The following is a 14332-nucleotide window of genomic DNA, read 5'->3' on the forward strand; positions in this document are numbered from 1 at the left end:
AATAATAGTAATAATAATAATAATAATAATAATAATAATAATAATAATAATAATAATAATAATAATAATAATAATAATAAAAAATAATAAATAATAATAATAAATAATAATAATAATAATAAATAATAAATAATAATAAATAATAATAATAAATAATAAATAATAATAACAATAATAACAATAATAATAATAATAATAATAACAATAATAATAATAATAATAATAATAATAATAATAATAATAATAATAATAATAATAAATAGTAATAAATAATGAATAACAATAAAAATAATAATAAATAATAAATAATAACAATAATAATAAAAATAATAATAATGATAACAATAATAATAATAATAATAATAACAATAATAAATAATAATAATAATAATAATAATAATAATAATAATAATAATAATAATAATAATAATAATAATAATAAATAATAATAATAATAAATAATGAATAATAATAATAAATAATAATAATAATAATAATAATAAAAATTAAAATAATAGTAAGAATAGTAAGAATAATAATGATAACAATAATGATTGTAGTGATAAAAAGATGTTTTACTCAATAAAAATTTTTGAAAAAAAAGGTTTAAAAAATATTTATAAAACTTGTTCAAGTCTTGGAATATGGCAAAATTGCATTAATGACTAAAATTGCATTATACCATAATTGAAACAAACAAACAAAAAAAGCCCTTTAAGTAAAAATACCGATGATACCAAATTTTACATGCATTTAACATGAGTACAGCAAAATACCAATGAGTACCACATTTTACATGTATGAGTACATCAAAATATTTTTACCTTCTCATATACTGTATACTAGGCAGCGTTGTATACTGTTCAAGATGTGCTCTTATAATAGTATTTTTTTTAATTTTCTTTACATTTGAGTAACGTTAAAAAAACATTTATGGTGATAAAACTTAGTTACAGCACAGAAAAAAAAGATGAAAAAAGTAATAAATATATTTTTTAGTCACAAACCTACAGTTGGTAAAATGTTTCACACAAATTGACAGCACAAAATTTTCTTTAATAAAAAAAAAGTTATTTTACATTCTTCTCAAAAATTTTTGTTAATAGAGCTGCAACAATTATACAAAACAATTCTTTTAAATCTGAGAAGTATAATGCAAAAAATCATCAAGATATCACAAGATCAATTTCCACAAGTCACAGACTATAATATGCAGTAACAGAATAATAAATTACAATGTGTAATAGGCTAAAATGTTGTTTTGTGTTTTTTAACTTCAACCATCACATGGTGTATATTAATCAACTCACTGCGTGATGAAAGTCTATTAAATGGAGGATTGGATAAAATTTTTTGAAACCGATGGTAATATTGAATCAGCTGAGTTAATGCAGCCTAAACATAATAATATCAGTTAAACAATAACATAAACAAGTACTTTTCATACAAATTTATTAATGATTTATATAATTTTTTTTATTTTTTAACATTTAATTCACAAATACACATAATTTAAATTCACAAATTCACATAATTTATACTCTGTATTTAATGGACTTACCTTTACTTGTTATAATTTGTAGCTTAAAAAGATTTCAAAATCTCAGTAAAACAATTTTTTAAAGTAGGAAAAAATTAGTAACAATTACCAGCCAATTATAACTTTATTATTTGTTTTATCCAACAAAAAATTTCAACCGTTTCAACCTACTGGTAGTAAAGACGCTTTTTGAACATGGGTTCCTCAACCAAATCCATTAAATATTACTAAAATTTTTTAGTTCAGTTTTCACTTCTGAATGATTAAAAAATCATCTTACTGCTTTAATTACCATAATTTACTTTATACTGATTAAAATTGCCTTTTTAACTTATTTTGTTTCAAGAAAATTTATGCAAATTTTTAGATATTTTTGTGATACTTATATAAAAAAATAATTTTTAAATTTAATTTACCTGAAGAATATTGTTTCCATTTTTGAAATTTGAAAATGATCTCATTATGTCTTGATTCAAACTTTCGATAGCATTCTTCCAATGAATCGAGAAATCACGAATTAGTTGTTCAATTAAACCTGAAAAGTATATTTTCAACATATTATGTAGGAAATATAAATTAGTTGTTCAATTAAACCTGAAAAGTATATTTTCAACATATTATGTAGGAAATATAAATTAGTTGTTCAATTAAACCTGAAAAGTATATTTTCGACATATTATGTAGGAAATATAAATCTTTTACAAAGATCTAGATCATTACAAATTATAAGTGAATTGAAAATTGATTTAATTCTACAGCAGAGTGACCACAATTTACAAAGATCTTGTTACTATCTATAATGATATCATTTTTCAAACTAAGAAAACAAATCTTATTTAAGCATAAGTTAGATACCTTCGTTAACCTTAATTTGGCTTGATTGACCCTTCTCCATCAAAGGCTCAATTTCATTAACAAAACGCATCATACCACTGAAGTAAGGAGATAAAACCTAGGAGATAATTTTTTTAAAAAATACTAATTCCCTATTATCAATTTTAAGGGTTTTAAAAATAAATAGAAAACTTTTAAAATTTATTTTAAACATTGGAAATTGTTTTCACCTCCTCAACATATTCTCTTATTTTAGTGTTGAGTGTTTCATGGAAGCTATCACTTTGTTTGGAGTCATCGTTTGTTTTTTCCTAAATTTGAAGTGATAATTTGAAAAAGTAAAAAAAAATTGAAAGAAATATTTTCAAAATTTTACTAACACTCTTTTTTACTAAAATAATATAGATATTCCATTTTATAAGAGCATAAAATAATGATTTTAAACATTACTGCAATCACTTGAAGCATAGTATCATAGTTGTTTATTAAGAATACAAGCTGGTGCTTGCGTTTCACAAACTCAGAAGCCCTACGGAGAATAAAATTTTCTACTTCCAGTTGCATTTGCCCAAGACATTTCAGAACCTAGTAGTAGATGTAAAGTAAAATAAACAGAAATAGTAATAGTAAAAAATCTTTATGAAAAAAGTTAAAAACAGCAAAAAAATTACCAAATAATGAAAAAAGTGCTAAACTTAAACTTACACGATCATCATGAAAGTTTTCATTGAGACAGTTTATAGCACTTGCAAATTCTGCATACCTTCTTGTGATCTACAGAAAAAGTAGACATTTTCTGTGTATAAAACTAATATTGCAAGAAAAAAATAAGTTAATAATTTGTTTAAACAGTTACATAATGAGGATGAACATCGATATGTCCACTTTTTTGAGAATCTAATTGTTTAACACTCTGTGAATTCATTTCTACAAGCTTCATAAACCGTGGCCATAACATATCTAACAAAGTTGACCAATAACTGCAATTAAAAAAAAAATTATATTATTTAAAACATACTTGTAATTAACTGCTAAAAGAGAATTATTCAACTAATAACAACAAAACTTTTATTTTCTTAGTACCTCTCTAACACAGGCACATCACGCTTTGTCATTATCATTTTATAGCGATGAACAATTTGTATACACAGAAAAATTCCAATGGCATCAAAACTTGAAATAACATAACTCCCCATATGTTTCTAAGCAGTTTACAAAAAATTCTAATTTAAGTAAAAATCATTAAGATAGAGTGAAAAATGATACTGCTTGATGTTGAACAACTTCAATATGTACTTACCATGAAAAGTGTAACAACCTTGCCCATTACAGATATAAACAATTCATTTGCTTGATTGCCTGACACCAAGAAGAAGTCACACAAAAATAAGTACTCTCTGCAAACATTGTCTAACAGTGCAAAATGTTGACTTCGAAATAAAGACTCATACGAATACTAAATTTGAAATCATAATTCTTTTTTTACTTTTTTTTTTAGTACTTAATTTAAAATCAGTAGGATAAGAGTGTAAGCAATAAATCAATTCACTTCAGAGCAATAAGATATTCTCAACCTATAAGTAGTAGTTAACGCATCATTAACCAATGAGTTTTGTAATATAATATTTGAATATTATTAAATGTTTATATTTTAAAATTTATTGGTTTATAATATGGCATTTAATCATAAAGATAAATGCCATATTACATAAAAATCAAAGTTTTTTAATTAAAAAATTAAAAAACTTTGATTTTTATGTTCTAGATATAGAACTAATCCATAGAGAATAAAAACTGAACAGAAATTATTGGTTTACTCAGTTGTTTAGTGGACTGAAATCTCAGCCATTTCTTAGAACTGAAAAAAAAAAAAAAAAAATTCTTTAGAACTGAAAAAAAAATTCTGATATTTAACACTGGTTGAATCAACCCTTTAAACAGTGGTTGAATCCGTAAACAGAATTCATCAATGTCTTAAACTTGATTCGGATTTTATTTCAAAGAGCCATGCAAAAGAAAAAAATCATATTAATGACATTAAGAATCAAATTTTTGCAGCCTGTTGCCATATCTTTTTCTTTTCAAACAGTTAAAAGCTTGTGCTGTAATATTTTGAACAAAAAACTTTTTCAAACTTTTAATATGAACCTTACTCGCTTATCTGTTTTCTGAGAAGTATGTGGTACAATTATAGGCTCCTCAAGAAGATCAGTCAAAACTTGTCCACGCCCTCCCAAACTAAAAATTGTGGAGCGATTTTTTAAAGTAGTCTTGCTTGAAAATATACCAGCTTTTGTTGAATCTTCCAGACCCATCAAATCATCTTTTCCAGGAACATCTTCATACTATACAGTATAAAACCTCACATTAAAACTTGTTAAGAATAAACCAATAAATAAAATACACAGAATATAATTAAATATTTTTATTTTGAAGATAATATGATATTATCTTCAAAAGAGCATAATGACATTGTCATTTGTTTGTTTCTTAAAATTAAAGGTACTAATTTTAATTTGCTTCTAAGCAGTAATTTTGCTACTAGTTATATTATCTTATATATAGAATTAAACAAAGAAATTACAGAATAGTCCAAATTTGAAGTAACTTATTTTTTTCAATCTAAAAATTTAAAAATCCTAAATCTTAATTAAAACAATTTTTTAAATAAGTTTTCCACAATATGAGAAAAAAAAACTTTTTTGAACCTGTAACTTCATCAATTTTGCAATATAACCACCAAAGTATGCTGAGTAAATTTTACTCATTGTATCAACATACTCGTCTCGAATTTCACGTGCAACTTGACGATGATTGGCCAACAAAAATTCGAAAAAATACCTAAAAGAGAGAAAAAAATGAAAAGATCCAAATTTTTAAATAAGAAGGATTATTTACAGTTCAAAGAAGTTAAAATTAAATATGTATTCTTATAGTACTAAATACCTATATTTGAGCAGTGTATTTTGAAGCACTTGATAGTTGGACATTGGTTTTCGACATTGATATACTTTATGTAAAACAAACTCTCTAATTTTAGCAACAGCTTTGATTCTTAATTTGTCTAGAACTTCCCGAACATCATTGCATGCCATGGCACCTTTGTATGATTGCTCTTTTACAACATTGATCTTGTGTGAAAGTTCATGAAGTTGCTCAATAAAGTATTGATCTGTGACTTGACCATCATTAATTGCGCTGATATATTAAAAAAAAAACCTTTTCCCTGAGCAAGTACTAAGTATTTTCTTAAATATCATAAGTTTCTATAATAAAGCTTTTAAGAATCTATGATAAACCCCATACAGTAAAATATACCTTTCATAGCTGTTTTTCCCATTTAGCATTTAGTTTATTTTATGTAATTTATAACTGTTATGCAAAGAATGTAAATACTAGAGAGGAGAACATTAAAAATACAATAAAACTACACATAATATATTTACATTATCATTGCTTCAGGTACGATCATTTCATCTATAAATTGACTTAATTCACCTTTTATAGCCTACATCAAGAAGTTTAAAATATTTAAAAATATTCACTGCTTGCTTTATAACAGAAAAATTTTTATATTATAAAATTCTCACCTGCCTATTCTTTAATTTAATATTCATATATAGTGATTGCTCTTGTAATGTTTGTATCTCCAAACTGATACTGCGTAAATCAACCTAAGTTTGAAAAGTACTCACAAAATATGTTACATTCAAATTAAATAACAGTCTCTAGTCTTGTGCACATTATGAGATAACAGTCTCTAGTCTTGTGCACATTATGAGATTACAGTGAAATGTTGAGTCAATAAAATTACCATCTTTGACAGGGGATGTATGGCTGTATGAAACAACTTTATTTTTGAGTACTAAACTATCATTTAGAAAATAATGATATTAGCAAGTTATACAAGCTGTTAATGTTTTTTTTTTACATAGAGCGATAAACCAATGTTTGATTATTACCTGGAATGAACTCAGCATGTTTTCCATGGTCTATAAAATATGGGATTTGTAATCAACATCTTTTTAGTCATACAGTAAAAAAAAAAAAAAGCCATGTTATATAATCTGAAGCAATACTAAAACTATATTATGTTTAAAATTGACCATGCATTAAATGCATGTATATTGACTTTAAAAAACATACCTCCAAAATCCCATCACATGCTTTGATTTGCTTATGCAAGCTTGCAATATTTTTACTCTCTTTTATGTCTAGATAATATTTTGTGAAGGATTTGTTAAAAAAAGGAAGTGTTAAATTAGGATTTGGTATTTCTATAGAACTTCTTAAGTAAATAAGATATTTTTTAGTTTTTTTTTTTTAAATACAATTTTCCAAAATATCAACTTATTTTGTTAAACTTCTCGCATCAGAAACAAAGTATTAAGTTTTAAGAAAAGATACAATCTTCAATGGAGTCATTCTCAACTAATCGCAACTCTGCTTCTACTTGTTTTGAATACTGACGTAGATCAACTCCCTAAAAATTTACAAATGTTACTTTAAAAACATTAACTTTCATCTAGCAGCCTATTTGACACACACTTTTAAAAAAAATAGTGATATTCTGTAAATTAAATTACTATTACATTTTCCATAACTTAAAACATTGAATTTAAAATTGAAAACTTTAATAAACGTACTTTATTAAGAGCAGTATTTACCAATTCATCTTCTAGATTTTTTTGAATGAAGTCTTTAAAGAAAAAAAAAAAACATATTTTAAGACTGACCATTTTTCCAGCTTATTATGCATAAAATGCCAGGGTCAATTTTTAGGGGATTCCTGAGTAAATCCTCAGTATATATTAAAACAAACATTTGGTAAATACTCAACATTTTTTATCTTCAGCTGAGAGGTTTTTAATATTAAAGACTTTGATGAAAAACACCATAAAAATAAGTTTTGTCTCAGTTATATGTTACATTTAGCACCAAATTTCTTTAATAAATAGTATAAAATCAAGCAAAATCAAACAAAACCAAGCAAAAACAATCCAAAACTCCCATTAGCTAACAATTTTTACTAACAATTACTATCTTTTAACCTTAGGTTAAGTTAGTTTAAATTCTAATAACAAATTTCTCATAAACAATTAACTTGCTTTTTCTACTTCATATTGTAACAAACGACTGCAAAAAGAGGGCAAAAATCATGAAGATTGTTGCAACATGGTGTGCTTTTTGTAAAAAGTTTGTGATAACTGGTGAGAACTGTTTAAAAATATTTTTATAAGTTATAAAAAAAACTTGATAATGATGCATGCTTTATTTGGATTTTATCCAGATAAATCTACTCACATGAAATTCTCTGAACTGTGATTTGTTGATTTCAGAAAAGCATTCAGCTGAAGACAAACAAAATGAAACAAAAGATGAATACTCATTGTCAAGCTCAAGAGTCCTACTCACACAAAAACCAAAAAACAAAGTGTTTAAAGCTATTAGTTGAGGAATAAATTGTTTCTACATTGGTTTAAAATGATTCATTTGGGGCTAAATAAGTTGCATTATCAGTAATTGCCAGTATGCAAGAATCATCTCATGGTATCATATGCAGAGCAACTGGAGCTAAAATATTTTTAGTTACTCCAGATAATATCTACATTCTCATTTCAAAGTTATAAAAGCTTAAAAGAATTTTCTGAAACTTTCTGTTTCACTTTCTACTGTTAAATGTCAGTATTACATAGGAAAAAGCTACAGCAACTTGGTACACAGACAATATATATTGCAAGAATTTCAAAGAATTGACTAATCAACTGTTGCTTGAAATGGAATATATTATGCCATTTTCGATCATGTTCCAGAATTTATTAAACACTATGGCAATTTACTTTGATAATAAAGGTAACAAAAACAATTGATAAAAAATTGTCAAAAATCTCTGGAAAAGAATATAAGAAAAAAATCCAGATTATGGCTCAAAACTTTTGCAGAACACTGTTGAACACAGCCGCAAATATTTATCAAGTCATTAACTAATAGTGTTTATAACCATAAAACAAATATTTATTTGAATAATACAATTTTTTAAGTCCTTATTTATTAATGCACTTTTAACATAGCAACTTTTGAACTTACTTAGTAACATTACTATTTGGTTCTTAGTAATAACAACATATTTATATAAATATCTGGCAAAATTTAGAGATTGCTACCTGAGTTTAACATTTTGAATTATTAAAGGCTTATATTTTCTCAGTGTTGTTTCATATAATTAGGATTGCAAACTATTTTCTTTTATAAAAATCAATACATAAGCAACTCCCATTAATATCTCGCATAAGAAAATTTACATTACAACCTTATTTATCTTCTATTGTAATAATCATTTTTATTTGCTTTCATGATCGCTTTATCTTTTTACGCTAATGATTAGGGGTTATATATTTACCTGTGTTTAATTTGTAAAATAGTACTTTGAACTTATAAAAACAAAATATCATAAAGCAAACAAAATAAGCAAAATTTTTGTCCTTGATTAACTTTTTATGTTCAGTTGTCTAACCTATCAATAAAATCTATTTCTTTCCAAATAGCTATCATGAAATCTGAACTAGTAGCTCCTACAAAAACATTATAGAAATTAGAATTAGAAGATCTCTTTAACATTATTCATGCAAATACTTTAAATTTTATGCAGAGACAGAAGGATAAAAAACCATTAATGGCTCAAATAGAGAGTGGTTGACAAGACAAGATGGGAAATACTGACAAAGTTCTAAGTAAACAAGAGAAAGAGCAATTAAGAAGAAAAAGACACTAGCAAAAAAGAAGAAATATGGCACAAAAGTAAATAAAAGAAAGTTATAACCCTTCAGATTATGATATCAATTCTGCTTCAACTTTTGGAGAGCAAATAAAAAACCAAGAAAAATTTGCAAAATATTTAAAAGAGGAGTTTATTGTTGACATTCCTTTGATCCTTCATTGGGATGGGAAGTTGCTGGAGGATATTGATGGTAGGGAAATTATTGACCAAGTTGAATAGCCAGAGAAGGTTCTTACCAACCTCTTGGTGTTCCAAAGCTGCTGTCTGACATAGGAAAAGCAACTGATGCAGCTGTAATCTATTACTATTAAACTGTATCATTAGATGATCAAACTAATAAAGCTATTTCTGATTTAGCTGATAAAAACATTAAACAGTTTCAACCATGAATAGACCACAAACTCTTAGAGCTGACTATTGTTTTATCAGGAAGAGTCCTTATACATGGAGTTCACTTAAAGACACTTGCTGAGCTTTTTTAACAAAGAGAAGAAAAACTTTTTTAAGATATTTCCATGTTTGTTTTTCAAATTTATGTAAAAGGGTTGGTTTACAACTACTTTTCTGCATCTTTTTTTGTTAAGACAAGATATCCAATTTATAAAGGATATTGACAATTACTTCTGTCAGAAGAGTTCGCTGCATTTAAATTTTTTGATGATAAGATTGCGGTTGAAAACAAGCATAAAACTGTAAAGGCATTCCTGGAGATTACCATCCATTTAAGTGAGTAATTGTTGTTGTAAAACTAATTCAAGACAAACACCTTAAGGATTTTATTTTATAAAATATGCACAAACTTTTTGAAATTACCACATTTTTGTCAGCTTTTTTGAACAAAATTGTTAAAACATCGGACAGAGATGAATTATGCAAGTATGCATAAGCAAGCACTCCCTGAAAGCAAGTGCAATGTATATGAAGGTATTTAATGAGCTTAATGTATAATAAGCTTCACACAAATATGAAAAACAGAAACAGTTTCTGCTATTACTAGTCCAGTGATACCAACAGCAATATCCTAACAGAATGAAGTTGAGAATTATTAATTTAAAAACTGCTTGTTAAAACAACTCACACAGTGAAATTTATTTTGCTTTAAACGAGTATAAATTTATCATTTTAGTCATTTTAATTTGCATTAGACATTTGTAAACATACCCTGAAACAAAATGGTGTGTACAGTTACTTGTTATTTTCAATTATTATATATTGCTATAATTCAATTTCTCATTATTTTAGGTAATTAATTTTCAAAATTGGTCAAAATAATTTTAGCAAACCTTACATTTATTTTTTTTTTCATGTATATGAACCAAACTAAACTCCAAGTTGAAATAAAAAAATAAATAATATTTTTTGCCATAATAAGAAGTGCCCTACAATATATGTTTGAAAAACTGTTGAAAAAAATAATATTTCATTAATTTAATAAGAAAACAATTTAAAATTACCATCCAGTTCATCCAAAATAGATTCATCTTGAGATGTCAAATCCAACTCTCCTAGATTTATATCAATTTCTTCTGAGTCCTAATAATACATGAACTATACAGAACATAAATATATTATTGTTATAGAGCAAAAATTAATAAAATAACAAAAGGTTTGAGATATGAATTTCTTTTTTGCAACCACAATTTAAATATATTTTTTTTGTGTGTATGTATGTATGTATGTATGTATGTATGTATGTATGTATGTATGTATGTATGTATGTATGTATGTATGTATGTATGTATGTATGTATGTATATATGTATGTATGTATAATTTTTCACCAAATGATGCTAAAGCTTACATCAGTTTCTTGTAAATCATTTCGTTGGCCAAAAAGATTATTTTTATCACCAACAGCAGAATCATCAGATAACTCTATCATTGTACTACAACCTAAAAGAATTAGATTAATGTATATTTAATATATGCATATATAATATACATACAAACATTTACATTAATATATGACCTGTTTTAGCTATAGCTAAATTTTTGTAATAGTTTTAAAAATATTAACTCTTAGAATAAAATGAATGACTATAATGATGATTTGGTCATTTTAACAAATACATATTACTGTTCATTACTTTTGTCATAATTATTCATACCATTTTTATTGTTAATATTAATTGTATTATTATTGTTATTATTATTATTATTATTATTATTATTATTATTATTTATAATAATAATAATAATATTAATAATTTATTTATAATAATAATAATAATAATAATAATAATAATAATAATAATAATAATAATAATAATAATAATAATAATAATAATAGTAATAATATTGTTATTATTATTGTTGTTGTTGTTGTTGTTGTTATTATTATTATTATTATTATTATTATTATTATTATTATTATTATTATTATTATTATTATTATTATTATTATTATTATTATTATTATTATTATTATTATTATTATTATTATTATTATTATTATTATTATTATTATTATTATTATTATTATTATTATTATTATTATTATTATTATTATTATTATTATTATTATTATTATTATTATTATTATTATTATTATTATTATTATTATTATTATTATTATTATTATTATTATTATTATTATTATTATTATTATTATTATTATTATTATTATTGTTATTTTGAAAATTCTTGATTTAACAAGATTTAACTTAAAGATTCTCTCAGAATATTATCAAAAAAGACCTGAATAGATATGTATTCGTAGTTGTATAGCCTAACGTAATAGCTTGATATAAAAGTTTACTAAATTAGTTAATACAATGACTTTATATCTGTTAATGTTATAAATTGAAACTTTAAATCACCTTTTTTTTTCACATGCAATGTTTTTGAATTTGTATTAGAATTAATTGGTGGTTTTCGTAAGGTCAAAGTTAGAATTTCTCGCATAGCGTGTTTTAAGCGGACGTTAATATATTTCATGAACTTGGATTTATTCGATTACCGTAAAATGAAATGAAATTTAATAACTGTTGATATTCGTAAGAAAACTCTACTTGTTTTTGTGATAAATCTAACATATTTTTTTGAAACACTTATTCGTACTATGAGAGATTTTTGAAGAGATATTTGTAGCAACTTTAACTAATTTGTGGGTCGCAATTAGTTTTTACTGATTTTTTGAAATGCCATTAGGGATTAAGACCACCTATTTCCATATAATTTTAGTGCTTAAAACTTAACTGCAAGAAGGTTGTTTTTATTTTTTAAGTAAACCAAGAATTTTTTTAAAAGTCAAATAGTAATTGTTTTTAAGTTTATATTGAGTTTTAAATATGAAAATTTAAAAAAATATATTTACCGTAAATAAAACTGACAGACTAGTTTGTTAAAGCAGAATGCATCTTTTTAAGAAAAAATTCTGTTTCTGGTTTTTATATGCCATTTTTTCTGATTTATTTTTTGGCTAAATTTTTTTTAGTGTAGTAATGGGGATATTGCTGTCATCCGCAGTTTCTCTGAAATATTTTCCCCTGTTTTTTTCAGAGCAATTTCTGTTCCTCTGTGTAACTGAACATGTTTAATATCCAGAGATATTCATCAGTAACATGATTTTAACAAGATAATCTAATGGGTATTACGGGTGAATTTTAAAATAACGGGTGTTCAATAAAAATCTGCGAAAAGTTTGAAAAATAAAAAAAATTTATACAAAGGTTTTTTTATTTCCATTATCTTTTTATTTTGTTGTAAATTAGAAGAAGAAGAAGAAGAAGAAGAAGAAGAGATCGTACAGCCAAATAAATGATTTTAAAAGACGCTTAAAAACCATGTTCGATGATCGTGATTAAGTTTTACAGAGGCAGGCTGCTCAAAAACTATGCCCAACGTTAATCAATTATACGTTAAAAATTGAAGATAAGCATCAATTTCTGCAAGAACAAAATAATGCAAAAGCGAAATAATGACTAAAAAATTCTAGTTTTCAACTGCTACAAATTGGAATCTTTAAGGAAAATCATGCATCATCGATGATAAGTCTTACTTCACTTTTGCGCATACCACAATAACTGAAAATGATTATTTGTACTCCGACGACGGTGTACAAGCTCTTTCCAGCATAAAATATCGACACACTGTTTAAAAAGATTCACATGTGGTGTGTTTTTCATACAAAAACGTCAAAGCACTATTTCATTCCAAGCGATCTTGCAGTCAACCAATGCATCTACTTAAAGAAATACATCAAAAAGCGTTCCATTGATCACAGCATCTTCATGATAGTCAATATCTATTCTGGGAAGACCTTATCGCATTACGCAAAATGGTGGTATCATTCTTTGATGAAAAAAAACTATGGCTTTTAAATTTTTTACGTATTTTTATAGAACGTTTGTTGTTGATATATAAAAATTAATTCAAAGATTTTTAAACTGACCTATAATCTATAGATTAAGCGGTATTCTGCCTCAAAAAATCTGAACAGAAAATGTCATTCATTTGATTAAGGAAACTTTTATAGTAATTTAATAGTACCTACTAATTTTTTCACCTACTGATTTTACGTTTGCGATTATAAAAACCTGTAGGCTAACTTTATCCCACAAATATTGACCTGGTAAAAATTTTGGCAATCACTGGTCAATTCAACTTTGCTTGTCCGTTTCAACTCCTAATTCTTTTCACCAATTAATTTTTTTTACCTAAAAATTATTACATTAAATACAAAAAAAAACTTCAAATAAGATAAAACAAAAAACCAATTTCTCATGGAATCCTTGATCCCCTTGGCCATTTTTTTGCTCAGCAAATGATAAGTACCGAAATTTGCGACAAATGCACAGAAATGCTCAGAATTAGCTTGTAATGTCAGTTCTGTGACTATTTCGTCAAGTTGGACCCTTTCACCGAGATTTCTTTGAACCTTTGGACATTTTTTGTTGTAATCTATCAGGCTGAGCACAAAAATGACAAAGACAATCAACAGAGAGGTTGGCAAATGCCGGAATTGGCGACAAAACCCTGTTTTTTGGTCCGTTTCCACACAAATCTAACGAATTTGGGCCAAATGTCACGATTTTGGCCACTTTCACCGATTTTGGCCACTTTGGCCTCTTTTAAAAGTCTTGCTCATTTTTGCTTGTAACCTATCAGGCTGAGCACAAAAATGACAAATACAGCCAACAGAAAGGCTGGCAAGCACCGGAATCGGCGACAAAACCCCGT

At 25.4% G+C, this 14332-nt stretch overlaps 1 protein-coding gene across 5 annotated transcripts; it reads right to left on the reverse strand.

Moving 5' to 3' along the window:
* Positions 1–971: 971 nt before the first annotated feature.
* Positions 972–12104, reverse strand: LOC145181541 (vacuolar protein sorting-associated protein 52 homolog). 5 transcript variants are annotated; one of them, XM_090100023.1, is made up of 21 exons: positions 11971–12104; positions 10953–11044; positions 10607–10685; positions 7021–7073; positions 6782–6857; positions 6521–6588; positions 6337–6366; positions 5965–6048; positions 5821–5882; positions 5321–5572; positions 5083–5215; positions 4528–4719; positions 3675–3830; positions 3458–3576; positions 3231–3354; positions 3080–3148; positions 2834–2959; positions 2605–2685; positions 2396–2492; positions 1957–2075; positions 972–1395 (listed from the first exon to the last, which is right to left on the reverse strand). In XM_090100023.1, the coding sequence occupies exons 1-21, from the start codon at positions 12086–12088 to the stop codon at positions 1249–1251; spliced, it is 2277 nt and encodes a 758-aa protein (XP_089956149.1). In that variant the 5' UTR covers positions 12089–12104; the 3' UTR covers positions 972–1248. The 5 variants fall into 5 exon arrangements, with proteins under 5 accessions (XP_089956149.1, XP_089956148.1, XP_089956150.1 ...); XM_090100022.1 differs by having other exon boundaries at positions 2825–2959; XM_090100024.1 differs by lacking the exon at positions 6337–6366 and having other exon boundaries at positions 2825–2959.
* Between the last annotated feature and the right edge of the window lie 2228 nt (positions 12105–14332).

Source organism: Hydra viridissima, unplaced genomic scaffold, assembly GCF_058129835.1.
Source record: "Hydra viridissima isolate aposymbiotic clone 2 unplaced genomic scaffold, HvirCarnegie_v1 scaffold_10, whole genome shotgun sequence".
NCBI classification, from domain to species: domain Eukaryota; kingdom Metazoa; phylum Cnidaria; class Hydrozoa; order Anthoathecata; family Hydridae; genus Hydra; species Hydra viridissima.